The sequence below is a fragment of the Eschscholzia californica genome, unplaced genomic scaffold (genome assembly GCF_041429995.1).
Source record: "Eschscholzia californica isolate CP2 unplaced genomic scaffold, dmEscCali1.0.p SCAF_4, whole genome shotgun sequence".
Classification (NCBI taxonomy): domain Eukaryota; kingdom Viridiplantae; phylum Streptophyta; class Magnoliopsida; order Ranunculales; family Papaveraceae; genus Eschscholzia; species Eschscholzia californica.
The window spans coordinates 5938149-5963364 of record NW_028238461.1 but is presented as its reverse complement, the minus strand read 5'-3'; the positions used below and the strand labels follow the sequence as shown (position 1 = coordinate 5963364).

The window sequence follows — 25216 nt, the reverse complement described above, 5'->3', positions numbered from 1 at the left end:
CTTAGTCGTCTCATCTTTTCTCGATAAATTGAGGTTTTAGGAAACAAAAAGTCCATCTTTGAAGGGGAATGTCAACTACGAATTGTCTACCTAACAAGTTAGAACAATTGCGGTGAAGTTTCTAATTTTAGATCTCTCTTTTTTAACTCAGTCCATTGCCCTCTAGTTAACTACAATCGTGTGCCAGTATCGAGGCCCCGTTCAGAAAATACCTAAATGTCTTGTAATTTTAGCCGCACGGATAATAAGAGACTAAATATTTCATTGATACCGATATTTGCTGCTATAGGAAAACACTATTGTTTTTTTTTGTTATAATGGACATCATAGAACAGTTTTTATCATAATTCAAACAATGAATTTTACATGGAACTATTATCATGTTGGGGAGATTAGATAAGGTACATTCTTCCTCCCAAGAAAATTAAACCTGCCAAAACTCTGCATCTTCTTCATTTCTTCAGATAGTAATCCCTAATAGATAACATTGAGATAATCAATAATTTTCATTCATTTCCCTATACCCAAGATTCATCTACTTCCTCCTCAATATCTCTATATAAATAAAACCCTGAATCCCCTAATAATCACTACTACAACTACTACTACATCAACCAATTACTTGACTCTTTCCTTCTTTCTCTCCAAACACTTCACAAATGAAGAACTTCTCCTCTTTAGCTGCTGGTATCATCCTTTTGAGTCTCTGTGTTAGTTTCTTTCTCACTGAAGCTGCAATCACATGTCCTGAAGTCGACATGAAGGCAGCTTCGTGTGTAATGTTCGCCTCTGGAAAGGCTCCTAAGCCGGCACCCGCTTGTTGTAAAGGTCTCCAAGAGCTTGCTCAAAGTGTTAAAACTGTTGATGATAAGAAGGCTATTTGTAATTGTTTGAAGACTGCTGTTAAGTCATTTGCTGGTGTTCAAGATAAGTTCTTGACTCAAATTCCTGCTTCTTGCCAAATCAAAGTTGGGTTCCCTGTTTCTTTGAACACCAACTGCGCCACGTAAGTCTCTCTCTACCTTAATCTTTGATATGCCGACTTACTTTCACAAAAAAAATTAAGTTTTTTGAAAGTTTGACTACGATATCGACCATTCTTGTACAGGATGAATCAGCATACCTAAAATTAAGTAAAAATTCTATGTTCTTATAGCATTTTCATTACCGGTTACCTCGCTCCACCCTCCTTCTTGCCTACCCTCTTCCTCTCACTATCTTCTCTCACTATAAAACCCTTGGTGTATTTTGTGTTGCAGGATCCGTTGAAGCACAAAAATCTGGAGCTGGAATAATTAATCAGGAGGGTAGTAGTATTAGTAGTCTTGTATGTTTGGAATTAATGCAGTAGGTCTTAGAGATGTTAAATAAATTCAAGCAGGTTTTAGGACCTGAGTTAGAAGCTCTTGTTAGTTGGGGACTAGAAAGCTCTTGTTATTTTGGATTTCAAGTGTAATATCTTTTCTAGTGATTTCTAATGGAAAGATAACTTGAATTGCTCATTTTCTTGTTTTTCTTTTTTTAATTTGTCAATGATTCCTTCACTATTTTATTATAAAAGTTAGAGATAACATGATTTTCTTTTTTGCAAACGACCACACCGGTATAATATTTCCTTAAAGATTAATGACATTGTGCCCGCCAAAATCCGACTGAGATCTGGTCGGATTTTGGCCGGCGTAGTATCAGCATTGCTTCACTAGTTCCTGTATATATACATATATGGCTTACACATGCTCCATGGAACTTGTTAGATGAAAGAAAGTGTCATTACTAATTTACCAAACACATAAAATCAATAAAAAGAAAAATACATAAAATCAAGAAGTTCTTGGTTGAACTTGAGGAAAAAAATTTGTAAACATAATGTGTGGATGGTTATAGTGTTTAGTAATGTGACCCTCCACCACATGAAAATTGTGGATATCCTAGTACCCTCCCTTGTAAGTCATATATATAAGATCACCATCTCAATTACAATATTGAATTTGAATCACTGCCCTTGCACTTGCTCATTGGAGATCTTGATGACTAAATAATTTTGAAATTAGAAAAAAAATTATATTAGTATTATCTATTAAACCATTTATGTGCTAAGAAGAGATTTATGGAGCAAAATTTCACTAAAACTTCATTCAATAGGCAATTTTACCAAAAAAACAAAAAATTGAATATGATTAAATGCCATGTTTCACATTAGCCAAGATGATCTTTGGGATGTTGTTCAATTTTATTACCATTTTTTAACCTAGACAACTACCATAGAATTACATATGTCATAAAAGATCGTTTCTCTTAATATACATTAAATATTGAGATTGTACATTTACGATTTTTATCATAAATTTTAAATGGTTTTTGTTTCCAGTCTCCTTCATCTTTTTTTTGTCTATATATAGTTTTCTGACTTCTAAAACTTACTAACTTATATAAATAATGCTAAATTTGTACTTGATATTTGGTTTCAATCATTAACTTAACTCTTTTCGTGGATTTGGAGAGTAAAAGTTTCTTTATTGAGTTATGAGGTTGTTAGTTACTTACTTCACAATTAAAATGATTTTTGTTAATGTAATTATGACCAGTAGTAACGGTGATTGGTTTACCGGTTATTTTAACACGTGTGTATACTAATTGAGCCGATAGCGTGTATTAAATAAAAAATGTGAAGGATTTGTGAAAAGTTAATTGTGTCCACGTAACATCATCCCTTACTTTAAGAAAACAAAATATCGTCCGTCAATTTTTTTTTATTAACTCTAAATGACATTTTTTTTATTAACCAAACACAAACCCTAACTAACTTATATAGGGCATTCTTCATCAAAAAAAAAAACTTATATAGGGCATCAACCCAAGTGTCAAAACACACAAATAACATAGTTGTTTAGTTGTAAAACTGTAATATTTTCATGATGTTTTTTTTCCAGAAGAGACACCAATGGTCGATTCATGAGGGAAGTGGAAAAAGTATTATCACACACTCTGATCACCAAGAGAGAGTGAAGTTCAAGCCTTCTTGTTGAGGATGAAAATAACAATATCAATGGGACTTCGAGACGTTATTGACTCGCGGGAACTAGTGAGATATCTCTGAAATTCAGAAGGAGAAGTACCATGACGTATCTGCAATATCATATCAGACACCATTTCACTCATTCGAGAGGTCAACTCAGTTTGTTTTTTGTTTTGTACTCGTGATTGTAATGAAGCAACTCATGAATTAGCTACTTTTGCTAGTATTAATAAAGTTACGTGGGTATGACTCGAGATTGAGCTGCCCTTGTATCGTGAATAGTCTTAGTTACGAGCTTTGAAGTTAATGGAATCTTGTTATTTGCAAAAAAAAAAAAACAGAAAATCGTGATATATTATTGAATGGTGCGGACCAGTCTTCTGAGCTACTAGTGACACTGTTCGCTTTGGCACATCTGGACTTCACGGTTCTACAATGCCTCACTAGGTAAGTGTGCATAACCTCTTAAGGGGAGCACCGCACTCCCTCTCACTACCGATGTGAGATTGCTTTACAACACACACACAAGACCATATCACAGTAAAATGAATCGTGTTGATAACGTATTGTGGGATGGTTTGGACCAGCCTTCTGGGTTGTTAAAGGTACTGTCCGCTTTTTTGATTAGGACAAATTACACGAACCGCTATATCACACCGTTTTATGAACATTGGTTTGAAACGGTTTATTTGTTTTTATATCTGGGACCTTTCTCTTACTTGATTGACTTCACTTTCCGGGGCCAAAAAGAAAAACCCTTATTTTCTATTTTAGCATATCTCTACTCTGGGTCTGGGGGAATAAACTCTTCTTTCATGAATTTTTCTCCTCCTACTATCTCATTCGTTATCTCAGATCTCTCTTCCATTTTTCTTCTTTTGGGGAAACCCCTAGAAATTTAATTTCAAGGGTTTCTCCTCCTTTTCTTCTTTCTTTCTTATCTTAGATGTTCTTCTTTTCCTAGGATTTCGATTTCCTACTTTTTTTTCCCCCTTGGGAATTAGGGTTATATTATTCTTAGTTTTAGGAACAGAAACATGGAAGGATTTGGTAAAGAGGGTGGTGGTATTCATGAAACTCTTAATCCAAACAATTTCGCAGAGAGTTCCTCAGGTGATTTCTTCTTCTTCTTCTTAACTAGATCTTTGTGTTTATAATAACTTCGTAGATCTGGTTCGGATATACGTGAATTTACTTGTGTTCTATTCGAATTGATTTCTTTCTAGGGTTTTTTTAATTTTCACTGTTCGATCGAGTTAGGGCTTGTGGAAGAGTAGGTCTTGAGTTTGACTTTGGTGAAAATATCCTGATTATTGTTTGTAAAATTGGAAGTAGTTCTTCAATTCTATTTTTCATGCAATAGAAATGGAAACTGTAATGATATCTGTTTTGCATGTTCTGTAATGATATCTGTTTTGGATGAGTGATTAATATTGTTTCATGTTATCTGTTTATCTGATTTAGGATTTGTGATTGATTTATTATTTTTTTTTTTTAATGTTTTCTCTTAATCAGGAGCTCTCTTTGATGCATCACAATATTCATTCTTTGGTAAGGAGGTTTTGGAGGAAGTTGAATTGGGAGGCTTAGAAGAGGATGATGGTGATGCACTATTAGTAGGTTTTGATGATCCTGAATATCGAATATCTGATAGAGAAGAGGTGAATTGGAATATACTGTTCTTGAACTCAGTTTAGTTATGTGCTTCTGTAAATCAAAGGCAGATATTTGTCGTCAACCTTCAATAGAGATTCTCATTTTTCAGTATTTTCTTGGATATATTATGGAAAACTTCATTACACAACTATCGCTTCATGTGTGTTGATCTAATGAGTATTGCAACTCTACGAGATGCAAATGCTCTCAAGAGAACTTTATTCTATGTTCGACACGTTGCCTTTGTAACAGTGTCTTTTTGACGGCGGTGTTTTATCATCAAAATCAGTATGCACTGTATAATTTGGAAGGCCGACCCCTGCCACCTCACATCGTGTTGTGTTTTTATGGAGGAGATCGACGTTTCATAGGTGTTATACATACGTAGACTGAAGGAATGAATATACAATCTGCTTTTAAGGTCCCATGCATTGTTTTGGTTCATCGTCCTACATTCTTCTCCAGTTTCATGTGCTCTAACTTCAATATTATTGTTCATTGGTCTAGGGAATAGTGATTACCGAAAGCTTATAAAAGTAAAGTTGTAGTTGTGGGGTACACAACTGTCGTGAGACTCTTACGAGTCTACCATAATATTTTCGTCTACTAAGACTCTTTCAATAGTTTAATCCAAATAATAACCTCTATTTTTCTTTTGCAGGGTGAACATTTAGGATCTGTATCAGATATTGATGATCTTGCAAGTACTTTTTCAAAGGTCAGTTTTCTTAAATGTGAACATGCAGGGAGTGGGCAATGTAATATTGGCAGTTTAATTTTCCTTGTTCTTCTACATGATTTGTTTTCAGATTAATGTAGCTGTAGATATTTATAAATAACTTAAAAATGCAAGTAAGATCATTTAGGATTAGTACGAGAATTAATTGGTATGCCCTTCAATTTTCCTTGTAAAGCTTCATTTTTGTTACAAGAAGCTTAAACAATACATTTTTATTGATTAATAAAATTTGTCTAGTCAAACTAGTTTGGTTCTATTCTGAGCTTCTCAGTCTGGATATGTCAACCTTTTCTATTATGCGAATTGGTGTTGATATAACATTTCCTAAAAATTATTTCTTACAAACTGTGATGGATCAACTGTGATGGAGCGCATGAGGTTTTCATTTCACTTATACATCGCGAGGAATTGTGGAATGTGTCTAACATTAATCACTATTTTGGACGCCAGTGGTTTTGGTGTTTCATGTTGTCCAAGAGTTGAACAGTATCCGTGCTGTCAAAGAGTCCAAAAATGTTTTTTTTTTCTTGTTGTTAAGGAAAGGAACAATTGAATAGATGGCAAATTCTGATAAGTCTCATAGGTTCTGGTAATCTTCTTTTTGAAGACATTCTTCATCGAAATAATGGGTCACCCGTTCCATCCATATGAACACATTGAGACCACGAAGTGTTCTGGATTCCTCTATTTTAAAAAAAAAAGTGCTCCAGACTTCCTCTATTAAATTATTTTCCTTCTTTCTGGATGTCTTGTTTGTCATGCTAGTTGTTCATTATAGAGAGAGAAGCAATCAATCATTTAAGCAATGGTGTTATACGCTTCCCATCTATGTCCGTTATGGAATCTTGTTTAAATAGTCAAAGATCTTGATTAAGAATTCCATCTTTTTTTAGGAAAGCTCCTTGAGCACCCAAACTTTGAGCCTAAATTCTATCGAAGTTATTAATGTGGAGTAGCCTAGAATTTCTTCATGCTATTAGTTTGCTGGCGTTTTTACCGTTTACTAGTCATTCTTGGAGGGGTTTAAGGCGTTTACACTAGGGTGTCTTGACGGAGGATAAATTTTTCTAATGAACATGTTGTAACAATTGAAGTAGTCTACATCCTTAGTCCTTACCCTACTACGAGCATGTTCCTTTAATTGTTGCAGGTCAGCGTTGATCTGTAACAAGTAGGGAGTGGAAATCTCTACTAGCCGTAGAATGTTTAACATTTATTAAAAGAAAAAGGAGCAGCAGAAGTGAGGCCCTACCAATATGTCGTCATATTTGATTAGTTTGAATCTTGGTATATCATATATATTATAATTGTCCCCCCTCCCCGGGACTGCAAAAGCGTCATTGACAGATTCAACCTCCCAAAACCTTCATTCGCACTCATAAAGAAATACTTATTTTGTTTCGCCAATCTAGATCGGAAATAAATCGGCAGCTGTAACAACTTTCTTATTAGTTATTACAGATTCTCTATGACCTACAACCGATGGCCAATAAAAAAATCTACGTCTAATAGACTATATCTTGATATATTTACTCAATATTAATAATTGTACTTACTAAAGCGAGAAGTTTTAGGGACTATTACTGTTGTTAGTTGTTACTTTGCCACTGTATCTTCCTTCTATCTTCGTACTTGTTGACTATGATAAGGTTTCAAGCTGTTACATAACGTATTAGCTTGTCTTACTCCCTACTTTGTCTGGTATTGATTTTTATAGAAGTCCTAGATTGTTTATAAGATTCAGAAGTCGGAATGTTAGCGGTATATTAGGCTTAAACAATTAATTTATACTACTTGTAACTTATTTTGGAAAAGTATCTCTTGTAGTGCAATTAAACTGCACAACAAAACAGTTAAATGAAAAACATGTAGTTGATTGGCAAAAATAAACCATTGTGAATACTCTGCCATATAAACTTCTTGTGTGTGACACATGTGCAAAGATGCGGTTACTTTTTGCGGATCGGATTATTGAGAAACCATCTACTTTTGTGTCAGTAATGAAAGATATAGCGTATGCCTGTTCCGTGTATAGCTCAACACCGTGGCTTCATTAGAATTCACATTGAAAATAGTTCCATGCTAAAGTGCTAATTGACTTTCTTAACTTGTGCAAGACGACATCTTACTCTTGATAAAAATGGAAATTGTTAAATTCTAGTCTTACTTTAAAATGATTCTAATTAGCAAAAATTAGATCATTTAGGAGGTTTATCCATTACGATGAGTATAGGTTTAGAGTTGAATTCAGGAACTCCTGCTATCATGGCTTAAACCAAATGAAATTTCGATTATAATTTATAGTAGAAATTGTATTAGTTCTTCGGTTTCCGTTATCTCAAAGTTTCTTGACCTTTGAAAGATCATTTTGATCATCATAAGGTAATTAGTAAGTGAGCTCGAGTCCCAAATGGCATGTGGATACAAACTGTTAAATCTATAGGTGTACTTCTTTTGTTGGTTGCCTGATTGATGGAAATTTCAGTCATTTTGAAATGAATTCTGAACTAATCCTTCGACTGGTACTTCGTTATTTTCTATGCTTCAGTGGTCGTGCCGCGTGCGAATTGTGCCCACATATTTGTCTAGTTGGCTGATGATAAATACTCTTTTTGTTGCCATTAGGTGAACATGCCCGTTTTTTGCTTGCTTGTGCAATTGTGTTTCTTACCTGTACTTTGATCGCTTTTGTTTCTTCCTGATAAATTTATACCTTCCTGAACATATCTTTACGATGGTTTTTATATGTTGTCTCATAATTTATTTTCCGTGTGTTCAGTTAAACAGAACTGTCAGTGAACCAGGGAGATTAGCGGGAGTTATTGGTGATAGGGGATCTTTTTCTCGCGAAAGTAAGTAAAATCTTTTATATGGATGATGGTGAAGCGTGTTTCCTTTTTGGACTTCGTCAAGATTCTTTATTTCATGACATCCATAATGACCCGACACACATCTTTATGGCGGCAAAATGAGTACGTTGTTTTGCATGTTGTTGGGGTTATTAACTTCCCTCTCCAGCTTAATATGGACTAGTGTCAACTAATTATGCTAGGACATTGTTCGAATATCTTGCTTCAGCAGAGCGTGTCATGTTAATGTAAATGTAATATAATAATTTTATATTTGGCAATCAAGGTTTTGCTTCAAAGGAAGTTGAATGCATATAATATTCGTCACGTAGGTACATATATATTAGCAGCTATCATTGTTTCCAGATGCAACTGTGCATAAATGGAAACTGTGTGTTCGCCGACCAACGGTAACTGCAAATTCTGCAATTAAATAATTTGAATTATATCATTAGTTGTTGTTCCGTTTTAGTGGAAGTTGACATAAGTTTCGGTAGGGCCTGTCATCACCATGGTCATGTACATGCCGAGGATAGGATCTTTTGGGCTGTGATTCTTATACTTAAAATAAGTCTTCTGAGTTCTTATACAACCTTAATTAGCCACTGCATTATTTAGTGACCTTAGTTAATTGTTGGATTCGTAGAGAGATCGAATTTCTATGTTTTGATCTTCTTTTGCGGTAACACCACTAACACAAAGGTTTCTATGTTTGTCTGGGATGTGGTTGATTGTTTCAGTCCGTGTTCTGGTCGTCAATTTAGATAGCAGATTAAACCTTCCTTGTGAACTTCAGCGGTCAGATAGTGACTGTAAGGAATAAGGATGGTCGTAAACTCGTAATTGACAATCTCAAAAGATTTCTCGGTCACGTCAAAGTAGTTTGTGAGGAACCTGTATGTTGTTATAGCTTGCAATGGACTACTTAGCCGTACAATTTGTGATACATTCTGCTTAGTTGCTTACTTTGTTATTTAATTTGTGGTTTGTCATTGTTTTAGTGATGTGGCTTCTTATTTCAGCCACCAATCTTTCATCCATTTCGATGTGTTTATAGTTTAAAATCAATGTCTAACAGAAGTAAGTTTCAGGTTCATCAGCTGCAGAATGGGCACAAGAGGCAGATTATTGGTTTGATCAACATGGGTTTGAACTTGAAGGTGGTCAGGAAGCCAAGAAATGGTCGTCCCAGCCTACTACCCGCTTTCCTGATTCGAAACCCTTATATAGAGCCTCTTCTTACCCTGAACAGCCATTACAGCAACAACAGCACTTCACTAGTGAACCAATTATGGTGCCAAAATCAGCTTTCACTTCTTTCCCTCCACCAGGTGGTCGGTCGCAACAAGGTTCACCAAATCATCATTCCAGCCACTTGAACATGTCATCTCTTGCTGGAGGATCTCAGATGCCTTTTTCCGCGCCAAACCTATCACATTTTCCTAATCAACAACACCATTTGTCTGGATTACCTCATGGATTGCAATACGGTGGAAATATGGCTCACTTAACTCCTCCAGGTCTACCACTCGGGAGAGCTCAGAATAACTGGGGAGTCAACCAGGCCAACCTATTACCCAGGGATCATTCCAGTCTCTTGAACAATATGATACAGCAGTTACCTCATACAAATGGTGGGTTGATCTCCCAACAGCTTATGGCACATCAGCAGCAACAACAGAGAATGCATCATTCTATGCAACCGTCATTGGCTCATATTCAAGCTATGCAATTGCAGTTACTTAATACCCATTCTTCTTCCCCACAAGTAATGCTTGGGGTGAATGAAATGAGAGATCAAAGGCCAAGGTCATCACAGCGTGGCAGACAGAACGTACGCTTTCCTCAACATGGCTCAGATATAAGCCATCGGAGCGACAATGGATGGCCACAGTTCAGATCCAAGCATATGAGTGCTGATGAGATTGAAAGTATTCTGAGAATGCAGCATGCTGCAACCCATAGTAATGACCCATATGTTGATGATTATTATCATCAAGCTTGTCTAGCGAAGAAGTCGTCTGGGTTGAGGTTGAAGCATCACTTTTGCCCAACTAACTTGAGGGACATGTCTTCTCGGTCACGTTCCAATAACGAACCACATGCATATCTTCAGGTTGATGCACTTGGAAGAGTTCCTTTCTCGTCTATAAGAAGACCTCGTCCTCTTCTTGAAGTTGATCCTCCCTCAGCAGCTACTGATGGCAATGTGGACCACAATATTTCTGAGAAGCCCCTTGAACAAGAGCCGATGCTTGCAGCTAGAATCACGATTGAGGATGGTCTTTGTCTTCTTCTGGATGTAGAAGATATCGACAGGTTTCTACAGTTCAATCAATCACAAGATGGCTGGACTCAGTTGAGGCGTAGGCGTCAGGCCCTTCTAGAAGGTCTTGCTGCCTCGCTCCAGCTAGTTGACCCACTTGGAAAAGATGATCAAACAGTTGGACTTGTCCCAAAAGATGACCTCGTATTCTTACGCCTTGTATCCCTTCCGAAGGGTCGAAAGCTCCTCTCTAAGTACCTTCAACTCCTCTTCCCTGGAAGTGACCTTACAAGAATAGTATGTATGGCCATATTTCGTCATCTTCGGTTCTTATTTGGAGGTCTTCCCACTGATGTGGGAGCCTCCGAGACCACAAGCAAGCTTGCAAAGGTCGTTTCTGGATGCGTTTTTAGCATGGACCTTGGCTCGCTTAGTGCCTGTCTTGCTGCTGTTGTTTGTTCCTCAGAGCAGCCTCCACTTCGACCACTGGGAAGCGCTTCTGGAGATGGAGCAACTATAATCTTGAAGTCAATTCTCGATAGGGCAACTGAACTCCTGACCGATCCTCATGCCTCAAGCAACTACAGTGTGACTAATCGGACTTTATGGCAGGCGTCTTTTGATGCATTCTTCGGCCTTCTCACAAAATATTGTACTAGTAAGTTTGATAGTATCGTGCAGTCTTTGCTAATGCAGGCCCAACCAAACAGCGGTATTATTGGGGCAGAAGCAGCAAAAGCTATTAGCAACGAGATGCCAACAGATCTGCTCCGTGCAAGTCTTCCCCACACGAATGATCAGCAGCGTAAACTACTGCTAGATTTTGCTCAGCGGTCCATGCCCGTAACTGGATTTAACAACCACGGGAGTGGAAGTGGAGATCATCTAAGTTCTGAATCGGTCATGGGTTAAGACACACACAAACAGATAAGGAAGCAAGAAACTGAAAAAAAAAAAGAGAGCATATCTTCAGTACTCACTAGCATCCATCAATTCCCTCTCTTTATTCTTGCTTCAAAGAGAAATGGTAAGCAACCTACTGCAGGAGAAACTTTTATTGCTCCGAAGGTTTTATCACTTTTAGTTTTAAGTTAGAGGACTTGTTTTTCTTTTTAGTTGGTTTATTATGTTGTCAATTTCTTCTTCTTCTTGGTAAAATAGTGTCTGTAGTCATGCCTGTGACAGTAGTATTGGCGAAACTGTTTCTAGAATTCCATGACTGCAATGTTTCTGGTGGAGTTTTAGATACTCCAGAAGTTTGGTGGGGGTGGCCTGAGGGAAAAGAGTAGAATATGTACAGTTTCTGTTATACCCAGAGCCCTTCTTCCATTTGTTCCCTTTTTTCTCTTTACCTTTCAGCTTATTTTTTCAAGGTGGAGAAAGGGATTTTGTCTGTAAATTTGGGTGGCAATGGTAGAGAGAGAAAACAACTGTGCTTACTTTATGGTGGTGATAAGGTAATAAATAGTGTCAAAATCAAGTCCTGATATTACTTTTGTGGGACATAATAGGTTGATGGGTGTTTGGTTAGTAATGGGATTTCTTAGAGAGAGAGGGTGGTTTATAACTTTTAGGAGAACAATTCTATGATGGCAGTGCTCCTTGGATGCTTAATTCTAGTGAGTACAAAAGGGTTTCTTTATAATTGTTAATGAACTTTTGTTTATCAGTGACATTTTAAACTATGAATTTTCTTTGTTTTAATTCATGTACTTCGGTTGGTTGATAGATAATTTGTTCATGTATTTGCTATGAGAGCACCAATGTCGTATGTGGTTCTTGTTGCAAGGACATGCTTCTTGTACTCGGTCAATAACTGGTTGTTTTCTTAATGATCGAAGTATTTTTCAGTTTATTTGTTGTTTCAAACTTATGGTGTGTTTGGTTGCAGGACTCATGAATCCGTGGATTCATGAATCCAAATGGTTTCTTTTGGTTTGTTTGGTAACCAATAAAAATTCTAAGATTCTTGATTCCTTCATTTAAAATCCTTTGGTTTGTTTGTCTATTATATTCGGATTCTTATAAAATAAGATTTTAATTAAAATAATATCCTTCAAATTCATGAATAATATCCCAAAAACAAATCTCATTCAAATATTGTCTCTAGGTAACTGAAATTTCATGAAACCTATTGTTTTCACGAAAATTTCAAAAATAGATATTTCTTTCTACAAAATAATTATTTTATTCAAAATAATTATTTTTGCGAAAATTATTATTTTTTTCAAAATCATTATTTTTTCAAAAATTATTATTTTTTTTTTGCAAAAATCATTATTTTTTTCAAAATCATTATTTTTTTTCAAAAATTATTATTTTTTTTCAAAAATCATTATTTTTTTTTCAAAAATCATTATTTTTTTCAAAAATCATTATTTTTTTTCAAAAATCATTATATTTTTCAAAAAACATTATTCTTCAAAAATAGTTATTCCTTCTACAAAATAATGATTTTTGACAAAAAATAATGATAATGATATTTGAAAAAATAATGATTTTTAAAAAGAATATTGATTTTTGAAAAAAAATAATGATATTTGGAAAAAATAATGATTTTTAAAAAAATATTTATTTTTAAAAAACATAATGATTTGTAAAATAATAATTTTTGAAAAAAATAAAGGTTATTTCCCTAATGGCCCCCAACTTTGTGACCAGCTTCCCGCCTGGCCCCCTACTTTACAAGAAATACCCATATGACCCCCTTCCGTTATAACACCGTTACTCTCTCTCTTCCATTTCTTTTCTCTCTCCTCCAGCATGTTTTCTCTCTCTGCCACCTCGTTAAACCAGCCACATCATCGTCTTCACCTCTCGTGATGACCAGTCGGTTGAAATGGCTGAAATTAGTCTGTTTCTTCACGAGAGGTGAAGATGATGATGTGGCTGGTTTAACGAGGTGGCAGAGAGAGAAAACATGCTGGAGGAGAGAGAAAAGAAATGGAAGAGAGAGAGTAACGGTGTTATAACGGAAGGGGGTCATATGGGTATTTCTTGTAAAGTAGGGGGCCAGGCGGGAAGCTGGTCACAAAGTTGGGGGCCATTAGGGAAATTACCCAAAAAATAATGATTTTTGAAACAAAATAATGATTTTTGAAAAAATAATGATTTTTTAGAAGAGAAATAAATTTTTGTTGATTTTAAGTTTGAAATTTAGGTTTATTAATCCAAAATCCTAGCAAATCCTAGGGGGTAGGGTGAGATTTTGGTCCAATACAAATTTTGGAATTAGGAATCCTTAGGATTCAAGAGTCCTAGGATTCTTGGTAGCCAAACAGACCAAGGATTCATGATTCCTACCAAATCCCACTTTTGATAGGAATCCTACTTAGGAATCCCAGAGCCGTGTTTGGGGGCGGGCGGGCAGGGCGTCCGCCCTGGGCCCCCACCCCCAAAGAGGCCCACTTCTTATGGAGGTCGCACTTAGATTATATATAAATAACGCTAAACACGTAAATTTGAAGCTCCATCAGCTCTAGTGGTCATGTTAGTGGATTTCCACAGCTGAGACACGAGTTTGAAACCCATCACTCGTTTTTTTTTCTTTTCCTTAAAATTGTGAGGTTGAGAGAATTATTGTTAAATCAATTCTTATTTATGCTCCGTCACACTTTTTCTTTAGACTGTTTTGTTGTTTGGGTGCATATCTTTCTTCTTTAGGCGTGTTTTTAAGAAAAAGATATCTAAGTGTTTTTTTTATTCTAACAATACATAAATACTTATGAGAAAATCATGATACAAAAGATATCATATTAAAAAAATCGCTTAGACTCTGAACTATACGTTGTACAAAGATTTTGTTTTATCATTTTAAGTTAATCGTGCTCATTAGAAGCCTTTAATTGGCGTGTGGTTCAATTTTTACTTGTAATTTTTTTTTATCATATCAAAGGGCGTAATCAAACTTCGCCCGGGGCCCTCAAATTCCTAGCCACGGCTCTGAGGAATCCTGCAACCAAACACACCATTAGTTGAAAAAACAGTGGTTCATGTGTATCTGCTGCTTTGATCAGTTTTTAGTGGTATGAATTGGTTTGGGCCTTATGTCTGCCTGGAGCAAGCTCGAGTTTAGGTGGCAAGCCAGTTTACTCCTACCCGGCAATCAAAGGGTCAGTCAGGTTCTGTCTGCCAAAGAGTGAGCTGGCTAACAGCCATAGTGGCTTAGGGCTGCTTGGAGTCTTGGACACAGGTGTGGTTAGGATGCCATCAATCTTCATGGTCGCTTTGGTCCTTCACGGTATTTGTTTGGCTCTCTCGCCTCATTCCTTTTAGTGGGTCCTTGAGGCGTCATCGAGAGTTTCTGGGGCATCTAAGATTGGGTGGGAATCTTTTGGGTAAAAATCTCGCGGCCCCACGAACTAAAAAACTCTTGATTAGAGGGTTACAAAACCTCAATTGCGGGTTTGTACCCCTCAGTGAGGGGTCTGTAATCTTTGGTGAGGGTTTTGGTGAAATCTTTCACCTTTGTACTAGATGAAATTTTTTTCTAGAGAACAAAATTAGACTTCCGTGTTAAAAACTTTTCGAAAGGAAAATTTTGTACTTCAGAAATTTTTGTATTTCCACAATATCCTGTCAAAAGCAAAGTACAAGTGTTTTGTAGAAATTCCATTGCTCCAATGAGAATCATTAGAGAAAGTTATTTTCTCAGGGTTCTAATGAGAATCATTATAGAATGTTTAAGTTTTTCACCGGTTTTTTTTTTTTTTGTAAAAAAATAGTTATCTTAACATAAGTACTAGGTCATGATAAAGATGTTATTTTTAGTTTGGGACATGGGCTATCTGAAATATCCAAAAAGAAACGGCGTCTAACCATAAATGTTGGTAAAAAAACGTGAGATGCCCAACCACCAACTTTTAAGTTTAGATGCTATTAGCATAGGTTTTACAATTTTGTGAGAAATATTTAAAATAAAAATAAAATAATTTATTTACACTTGTAAAAGATATTCACATAAACTTTCATCACACAAATACATAAACTTTATGCTCGAACCTACGGACTATAGAAACTATGATCACAAAATTTAATTGTATGTATTCATCGGTTCATTAACATACAAATTGATCTAGAAACCAACTCATAAATAATAGAATATTTTAATGTTACAAAATAATATCTACCAATACTCTAAGTAACTTATACTTGTTAGGACAATGAAATAGAGAATAAGTTTTTTATCAAGATAATTCAAGTTTTGGGTAGAAAAATCTTAGATGAACTCTCTCTCTCATTGTTCTCACAGAACATGGGTCCATTTTGCTTTAATCCTCATGGAGAGTTTTAAGGTTCAACTGAAACCCTTTTGCTTTGCCCAAGACAAAGAGAGCCTTTTCCTTCGGGGAAACCTTTATAGAGGTTTGAAGGTTTCAACTAACCTTTCTTCTTTGTTGAAGACAAAGGGAACCTTTTCCTTCGCGAAAAAAATTAGAAGAGAGAGCGAAAGTGAGAGAGTTTGGAGAAAGAGAGCTTTAGATTTCACTTTAAACTCTTTCCTTCTGACGAAGAAAATTCTTCTCTTCCTTGAGAGATAGAGAGACAGAGAGGGAAATGGTGGTGGTCAGAGAAGAGAAATAGACGCTTACCCATGAATGATATGGGTTTTTAAAATGCTTAGGCCTCTTTTGGTTCATCAAGGAAAAACAATCCCTACCCTCCTACCTTTCTGTCCTTGAGGCTGGGTTAATTGAACTAATCAAAGTGTCGCGAAAGCCCCTAGTTGTTGTCAAGTCAGCCTTCCCTGAATATGGATTTCTCCTTTGGTTTTGAAGGATATGATTGATGAGAGAAAGTTGTTGCAGCTGAGCCGGCCCAAGGTTTGGCGAGTGAAGGGCCTTTTTCGCCAAACCGAGCCGCCGGTTTAGCTTTTTGAGGGCTTCAATGGGGGAATGTGTCATTGTCTAGCCCCCACTTTTTAATGATCAATAGTATTAGGGATTTGAAATTGAAAATAAGTGTATGTGACATCAAAAGTTCAACCACTAGTGTTTGGAACCAAAAGTTATGAAAGATAGTATTTAGGGGCTTCTCACATTTTTACAAAGAGTTAACTAACGTTAATGGTAATTTGATGTCGTTACTTTTCTATGGTAAAATTAGTCAAAATTGGTTTATGTTCCAAACTCATCACCTAGTACTTGTGATGTGGAAACGCAGCGGAATTAAAGAAGATGAATAAACTAAATAAGAACGATAAAATAAAGACGAAATAACTCTAAAATACTCAACTTTATTAAAACTTCAAAGGGGTTTTTCTTCAATCTGAGAATAATGGACAAACTAGACATCCTTTTATAGGATTTTGGACTTTCCTAGATAGACTTGAATTAGACTTTCCTAAATAATTAAAAGACTGCAACTTCCTAAATAGCTAGACTGACCTTTCCAATTATTGGAAATACTAAAATAACATAAATTCCTAAACCTAAATTCCTTAAGAATCATACTAAAATTGGGACTTCTTAAAAACTACTCTTCATGGCCGGATGGCCTATGACCCGGTTTGGTCATGGAAACAGCCTCCACGCCGGGTGCCCCTGCATCAACTTGTATCACCTAGTACTTGTGCTTGTCCTGTCCTCAAAATAATTTGGAAACGTAAGAGTGAGTGGAACATGACTTCAAAGTATACGTGAAAAACATATGAACTTTCATTATTAACTCTTTGTGGATTATTAAACTATTAAACCCTCATTCGTACTACGGCGTCTCTGGTATATTCTTTATTAAAAGTATAAAACAACAGTTTATCTTTTTCTATTGTAGACTTTACGTTGCTCCTAGTTGATCTGTTTCAGAATTCACCTTATGGATGAAATCAAATTAAGTATTGACTACGGACTTGACTCTAATTCCATTTTTGAATAGGGTCCTAGAGGCAATGTGTCCATATTGATGATATATTGATTAGAAGGACCCATTTAAAATTGTTGTTATTGGATTATTAATCTTTTTTTTGTTTAAATATTGGATTATTAACTTGATGCTTGTTTTTTTTGTTGATAATAACTAATAAAAATGAACACATGTTGAATGAAAAGTGAATGTAGCTAGTAAGATCTCCATGTACCTTTTTTTCTCTTTTTTTTGTTGAAGAAGATATGTACCTGAAGACAGACTTATGAAATTTGGCAAGTCATAAAATACCATAAATATGATGGGTTCATTATAAGACAAAAACCATTACTCTATTACTCTCAGTAACTCCTAGTAATGATTTGATTTCCTTGGCATTTTTGGAAAAAGTTACTTTTCTATAAAGAAAGATAGGAGAGAGAAAGAGAGAGTGAGGAGAGAGAAAGAGAGAGACAAAGTGAGAGAGGGGGGTTCTATATTAAGATGGCCAATAATAAACAGAAGGCAAGCTCATTGAGGAGGGGGCACTAGTACTACTACAACCTTTTCTCAATTTCAAAAAATAGCCATCCACCATTGTTAGTCATCAAGAATGGTTAAAAAAAGAGGATGTTGTGATAAGACTGTTGAATTGAATAAAGGACAGTGGACTCCTGAAGAAGATCTAAAGCTCAAAAGTTTTATTGACAAGCATGGACATTATAATTGGAGAACTCTACCTACCCAAGCAGGTTTAATTCTCTCTTTGATTATATACATATATATATATATTATTGTTGTAGGGTTGCTTTAGCCCCCCATTTATTACTTCTTTAAAAATTAAATCTGGTCAGATCAATACTATTTTTTTCTTATGTAGGTTCATATTTGTTATTTGTTTATTGATTTCTAGTGTTCTGTTTTTTCCAAATCATTTTTTACTCAGACTGGGTGGGCATGTCATATTTAGGGGTGGTACTTTAGGTTATTTATGGGGATCCAAATCAAATATTTTTTTTTTGTTGAAATGGGATCCAAATCAATTTTTTTTTTGTTGAAAGGGATCCAAATCAATTAGTCCTAGTGAAGTTGTGTTGGTACATTTAAATTTAAGGGTGGTATTTGATGTTATTGATGGGGATCCTTCTCAATTAGTCCCAAGGGCTTATCTTAGTAAACATCAAACTCAAAAGGCCGGCTACAATTCTTAAAACATATGTTCTTAGAGGATCCATCATATGCATGTTTTGTCGTATTCTGTTTTAAGAGAACGTGATGTTTTGATATATTTATGTACGTTTATGGGTCTGATTCAAATCTAATATTTTTGTATTGTCATGTTATTAGGGGAAAATGAAGTGCCATTTTGACCGCGTATAGTTGGAAAATAAAATTATATGAAAGATATATAGGTTTTGCCTTTGAGATATAACGTGATTTACAGATTGACCCATGTCTGCAATTTCTTTGGTTTTCACTCCTCAATTACCAATATGTGGGGTGAAGGATGAAGGCCAAACAAATAAAAAATTAGGAGTGAAAGATTTTTAGGTTTTGCCTTTGAGATATAACGTGATTTACAGATTGACCCTTGTCTACAATTTCTTTGGGTTTTACTCCTCAATTACCAATATGTGGGGTGGAGGATGGAGGCCAAACAGATAAAAAAATAGGAGTGAATCCCCTCAAGCCATTTGAGCTTCGGATCTTCTTCTTCGCCTTTAATGCTTTCGACACTTAACTTTCCAATTTGCCTAGCAAAAGAGTATGAACTGTGTCGAACAATGATCTCTTCTCTTCTAACTCGTTGTATAAATATTTAAAGCAACAAATTTTTCTTTGGGTTATTTGGCATCAAGCGGTTCCTAAAACAAACTCTCTCTCAAAAGAGGTATGATTTTAATAAACATATGTATATTTTGTATGTTGGAAGAAAAATCTTACATTTGTTTCTAGAATGCCCATACGCAAAGATAATTTGGTCCAATCTTTGTAGTAACTTCTTGTTGGGGTCCCTCCTTATATAAAAAGGATTTCTAATTAGAATAGGATTTCCCTTACTCCTTATTTAGGGAGAAATAAAATTTTCTATTTCTAGCTTAAAAAGGAATCGTATTAGAATACCTCCTTATTTATCATTATAAATCGGGAATGAAAGGGAAGAAATTATTCATGCTTTCAAGTCAGAAAGTGTCCTCCCAATTGGGAGAGTTAGTAGGGAATCCTTTCGAATCATATCCTCTCAGATTAGAGAGAGGTATAAGAGAGATGAGAACAAAGAAAGGTCAGAGAAAGAGAGATTTTTGAAGTGGTTCTTTCAAGAGAGATTGAAAGAAAAGAATATTGGTTTGAAGAAAAGAAGATTATTAATCTTGTGAAGCAATTTAGTTTGTGGTTATCTTCTTTAACCTTTGGCAATCTAGGATTTGTTCAAATCCTGAGTAGGAAATTTCTATTTCTTTGTTTGGTTTATCCACCATAGGTTTGGTGATGAATTAGTTAATCCACTATTTGTTTAGGGAAGAGTTGTTATCCAAGAGTGTTTCCACACATCTTCAATAATTGGTTTATCCACCATAGGTTTGGTGAAGAATTTTGTACCCATTATTCAATTATAGTGGAAGATTTCTGGACTAGGTCCCGTGGTTTTTTATCTTCTATCTTGGAGGGGTTTTTTGTCACGTTAAATAATCTTGGTGTCTCTGCTTTTACATTCATATCATTTTATCTTCATATTCATGAACAAGTTAATTAGGTTATTTTTCCTAACATTTCTCACAAAATTTTAGTTCTTGTGTTTCTGTCGAAGAGATGATTGTTGTTGCCAACATAGTTAATAATAGAATCCGAAGATCATTTTTGACTAATTTTTCTCCATTTGCTATCTTGTGGGACCTTATGACTTTGGTTGGAGAGGAACGACATGATCTTTAGTGAGAAGTAATATCTCCCCGAGCAGTTACTAGTTTTCATTAAAGGATTAAATTTCTACTGAAGTTCTCCATTAGATTGAAAGAAGGCTACTCAGTTTTCTGGATTTGGTTGTTAATTGACAAACTTTTAGCGATAATTTCTTTTTTAGTCTCCCGGACCCCTCATCGTCATCATTTTTCAATGAAATCACCATTATTCACAAAATATATAATCATGTACATTAACCAAGTGTACATAGGGGGTATGGGCATAGGGCATAGGCAGAGCCGTGTTTGGGGGCGGGCGGGCAGGGCGTCCGCCCTGGGCCCCCACCCCCAAAGAGGCCCACTTCTTATGGAGGTCGCACTTAGATTATATATAAATAACGCTAAACACGTAAATTTGAAGCTCCATCAGCTCTAGTGGTCATGTTAGTGGATTTCCACAGCTGAGACACGAGTTTGAAACCCATCACTCGTTTTTTTTTCTTTTCCTTAAAATTGTGAGGTTGAGAGAATTATTGTTAAATCAATTCTTATTTATGCTCCGTCACACTTTTTCTTTAGACTGTTTTGTTGTTTGGGTGCATATCTTTCTTCTTTAGGCGTGTTTTTAAGAAAAAGATATCTAAGTGTTTTTTTTATTCTAACAATACATAAATACTTATGAGAAAATCATGATACAAAAGATATCATATTAAAAAAATCGCTTAGACTCTGAACTATACGTTGTACAAAGATTTTGTTTTATCATTTTAAGTTAATCGTGCTCATTAGAAGCCTTTAATTGGCGTGTGGTTCAATTTTTACTTGTAATTTTTTTTTATCATATCAAAGGGCGTAATCAAACTTCGCCCGGGGCCCTCAAATTCCTAGCCACGGCTCTGAGGAATCCTGCAACCAAACACACCATTAGTTGAAAAAACAGTGGTTCATGTGTATCTGCTGCTTTGATCAGTTTTTAGTGGTATGAATTGGTTTGGGCCTTATGTCTGCCTGGAGCAAGCTCGAGTTTAGGTGGCAAGCCAGTTTACTCCTACCCGGCAATCAAAGGGTCAGTCAGGTTCTGTCTGCCAAAGAGTGAGCTGGCTAACAGCCATAGTGGCTTAGGGCTGCTTGGAGTCTTGGACACAGGTGTGGTTAGGATGCCATCAATCTTCATGGTCGCTTTGGTCCTTCACGGTATTTGTTTGGCTCTCTCGCCTCATTCCTTTTAGTGGGTCCTTGAGGCGTCATCGAGAGTTTCTGGGGCATCTAAGATTGGGTGGGAATCTTTTGGGTAAAAATCTCGCGGCCCCACGAACTAAAAAACTCTTGATTAGAGGGTTACAAAACCTCAATTGCGGGTTTGTACCCCTCAGTGAGGGGTCTGTAATCTTTGGTGAGGGTTTTGGTGAAATCTTTCACCTTTGTACTAGATGAAATTTTTTTCTAGAGAACAAAATTAGACTTCCGTGTTAAAAACTTTTCGAAAGGAAAATTTTGTACTTCAGAAATTTTTGTATTTCCACAATATCCTGTCAAAAGCAAAGTACAAGTGTTTTGTAGAAATTCCATTGCTCCAATGAGAATCATTAGAGAAAGTTATTTTCTCAGGGTTCTAATGAGAATCATTATAGAATGTTTAAGTTTTTCACCGGTTTTTTTTTTTTTTGTAAAAAAATAGTTATCTTAACATAAGTACTAGGTCATGATAAAGATGTTATTTTTAGTTTGGGACATGGGCTATCTGAAATATCCAAAAAGAAACGGCGTCTAACCATAAATGTTGGTAAAAAAACGTGAGATGCCCAACCACCAACTTTTAAGTTTAGATGCTATTAGCATAGGTTTTACAATTTTGTGAGAAATATTTAAAATAAAAATAAAATAATTTATTTACACTTGTAAAAGATATTCACATAAACTTTCATCACACAAATACATAAACTTTATGCTCGAACCTACGGACTATAGAAACTATGATCACAAAATTTAATTGTATGTATTCATCGGTTCATTAACATACAAATTGATCTAGAAACCAACTCATAAATAATAGAATATTTTAATGTTACAAAATAATATCTACCAATACTCTAAGTAACTTATACTTGTTAGGACAATGAAATAGAGAATAAGTTTTTTATCAAGATAATTCAAGTTTTGGGTAGAAAAATCTTAGATGAACTCTCTCTCTCATTGTTCTCACAGAACATGGGTCCATTTTGCTTTAATCCTCATGGAGAGTTTTAAGGTTCAACTGAAACCCTTTTGCTTTGCCCAAGACAAAGAGAGCCTTTTCCTTCGGGGAAACCTTTATAGAGGTTTGAAGGTTTCAACTAACCTTTCTTCTTTGTTGAAGACAAAGGGAACCTTTTCCTTCGCGAAAAAAATTAGAAGAGAGAGCGAAAGTGAGAGAGTTTGGAGAAAGAGAGCTTTAGATTTCACTTTAAACTCTTTCCTTCTGACGAAGAAAATTCTTCTCTTCCTTGAGAGATAGAGAGACAGAGAGGGAAATGGTGGTGGTCAGAGAAGAGAAATAGACGCTTACCCATGAATGATATGGGTTTTTAAAATGCTTAGGCCTCTTTTGGTTCATCAAGGAAAAACAATCCCTACCCTCCTACCTTTCTGTCCTTGAGGCTGGGTTAATTGAACTAATCAAAGTGTCGCGAAAGCCCCTAGTTGTTGTCAAGTCAGCCTTCCCTGAATATGGATTTCTCCTTTGGTTTTGAAGGATATGATTGATGAGAGAAAGTTGTTGCAGCTGAGCCGGCCCAAGGTTTGGCGAGTGAAGGGCCTTTTTCGCCAAACCGAGCCGCCGGTTTAGCTTTTTGAGGGCTTCAATGGGGGAATGTGTCATTGTCTCGCCCCCACTTTTTAATGATCAATAGTATTAGGGATTTGAAATTGAAAATAAGTGTATGTGACATCAAAAGTTCAACCACTAGTGTTTGGAACCAAAAGTTATGAAAGATAGTATTTAGGGGCTTCTCACATTTTTACAAAGAGTTAACTAACGTTAATGGTAATTTGATGTCGTTACTTTTCTATGGTAAAATTAGTCAAAATTGGTTTATGTTCCAAACTCATCACCTAGTACTTGTGATGTGGAAACGCAGCGGAATTAAAGAAGATGAATAAACTAAATAAGAACGATAAAATAAAGACGAAATAACTCTAAAATACTCAACTTTATTAAAACTTCAAAGGGGTTTTTCTTCAATCTGAGAATAATGGACAAACTAGACATCCTTTTATAGGATTTTGGACTTTCCTAGATAGACTTGAATTAGACTTTCCTAAATAATTAAAAGACTGCAACTTCCTAAATAGCTAGACTGACCTTTCCAATTATTGGAAATACTAAAATAACATAAATTCCTAAACCTAAATTCCTTAAGAATCATACTAAAATTGGGACTTCTTAAAAACTACTCTTCATGGCCGGATGGCCTATGACCCGGTTTGGTCATGGAAACAGCCTCCACGCCGGGTGCCCCTGCATCAACTTGTATCACCTAGTACTTGTGCTTGTCCTGTCCTCAAAATAATTTGGAAACGTAAGAGTGAGTGGAACATGACTTCAAAGTATACGTGAAAAACATATGAACTTTCATTATTAACTCTTTGTGGATTATTAAACTATTAAACCCTCATTCGTACTACGGCGTCTCTGGTATATTCTTTATTAAAAGTATAAAACAACAGTTTATCTTTTTCTATTGTAGACTTTACGTTGCTCCTAGTTGATCTGTTTCAGAATTCACCTTATGGATGAAATCAAATTAAGTATTGACTACGGACTTGACTCTAATTCCATTTTTGAATAGGGTCCTAGAGGCAATGTGTCCATATTGATGATATATTGATTAGAAGGACCCATTTAAAATTGTTGTTATTGGATTATTAATCTTTTTTTTGTTTAAATATTGGATTATTAACTTGATGCTTGTTTTTTTTGTTGATAATAACTAATAAAAATGAACACATGTTGAATGAAAAGTGAATGTAGCTAGTAAGATCTCCATGTACCTTTTTTTCTCTTTTTTTTGTTGAAGAAGATATGTACCTGAAGACAGACTTATGAAATTTGGCAAGTCATAAAATACCATAAATATGATGGGTTCATTATAAGACAAAAACCATTACTCTATTACTCTCAGTAACTCCTAGTAATGATTTGATTTCCTTGGCATTTTTGGAAAAAGTTACTTTTCTATAAAGAAAGATAGGAGAGAGAAAGAGAGAGTGAGGAGAGAGAAAGAGAGAGACAAAGTGAGAGAGGGGGGTTCTATATTAAGATGGCCAATAATAAACAGAAGGCAAGCTCATTGAGGAGGGGGCACTAGTACTACTACAACCTTTTCTCAATTTCAAAAAATAGCCATCCACCATTGTTAGTCATCAAGAATGGTTAAAAAAAGAGGATGTTGTGATAAGACTGTTGAATTGAATAAAGGACAGTGGACTCCTGAAGAAGATCTAAAGCTCAAAAGTTTTATTGACAAGCATGGACATTATAATTGGAGAACTCTACCTACCCAAGCAGGTTTAATTCTCTCTTTGATTATATACATATATATATATATATTATTGTTGTAGGGTTGCTTTAGCCCCCCATTTATTACTTCTTTAAAAATTAAATCTGGTCAGATCAATACTATTTTTTTCTTATGTAGGTTCATATTTGTTATTTGTTTATTGATTTCTAGTGTTCTGTTTTTTCCAAATCATTTTTTACTCAGACTGGGTGGGCATGTCATATTTAGGGGTGGTACTTTAGGTTATTTATGGGGATCCAAATCAAATATTTTTTTTTTGTTGAAATGGGATCCAAATCAATTTTTTTTTTGTTGAAAGGGATCCAAATCAATTAGTCCTAGTGAAGTTGTGTTGGTACATTTAAATTTAAGGGTGGTATTTGATGTTATTGATGGGGATCCTTCTCAATTA

At 35.5% G+C, this 25216-nt stretch overlaps 2 protein-coding genes across 2 annotated transcripts; both read left to right on the top strand.

Moving 5' to 3' along the window:
• The first annotated feature begins 659 nt into the window (after positions 1 to 659).
• LOC147542000 (non-specific lipid-transfer protein C, cotyledon-specific isoform-like) lies at positions 660 to 1127 on the top strand. Its single transcript, XM_086632622.1, has 2 exons — positions 660 to 1006; positions 1109 to 1127. The coding sequence occupies exons 1-2, from the start codon at positions 660 to 662 to the stop codon at positions 1125 to 1127; spliced, it is 366 nt and encodes a 121-aa protein (XP_086488748.1).
• Positions 1128 to 3048: 1921 nt separating this feature from the next.
• Positions 3049 to 12381, top strand: LOC147541999 (topoisomerase II-associated protein). Its single transcript, XM_086633047.1, has 5 exons — positions 3049 to 4129; positions 4532 to 4677; positions 5334 to 5390; positions 8191 to 8263; positions 9352 to 12381. Exons 1-5 carry the CDS (start codon positions 4054 to 4056, stop codon positions 11436 to 11438), a joined length of 2439 nt encoding a protein of 812 aa, XP_086489173.1. The 5' UTR covers positions 3049 to 4053; the 3' UTR covers positions 11439 to 12381.
• The last annotated feature ends 12835 nt before the right edge of the window (positions 12382 to 25216 follow it).

What these genes read in the sequence shown, in the direction of transcription:
- LOC147542000 (XM_086632622.1), top strand. Translation starts at nt 660, where the DNA reads ATGAAGAACTTCTCCTCTTTAGCTGCTGGTATCATCCTTTTGAGTCTC.
- LOC147541999 (XM_086633047.1), top strand. Translation starts at nt 4,054, where the DNA reads ATGGAAGGATTTGGTAAAGAGGGTGGTGGTATTCATGAAACTCTTAAT. An exon ending in GAATATCTGATAGAGAAGAG is followed by an intron (nt 4,678 to 5,333) that starts GTGAATTGGAAT and finishes TTTCTTTTGCAG; the next exon opens with GGTGAACATTTAGGATCTGT. An exon ending in GGGATCTTTTTCTCGCGAAA is followed by an intron (nt 8,264 to 9,351) that starts GTAAGTAAAATC and finishes AGTAAGTTTCAG; the next exon opens with GTTCATCAGCTGCAGAATGG.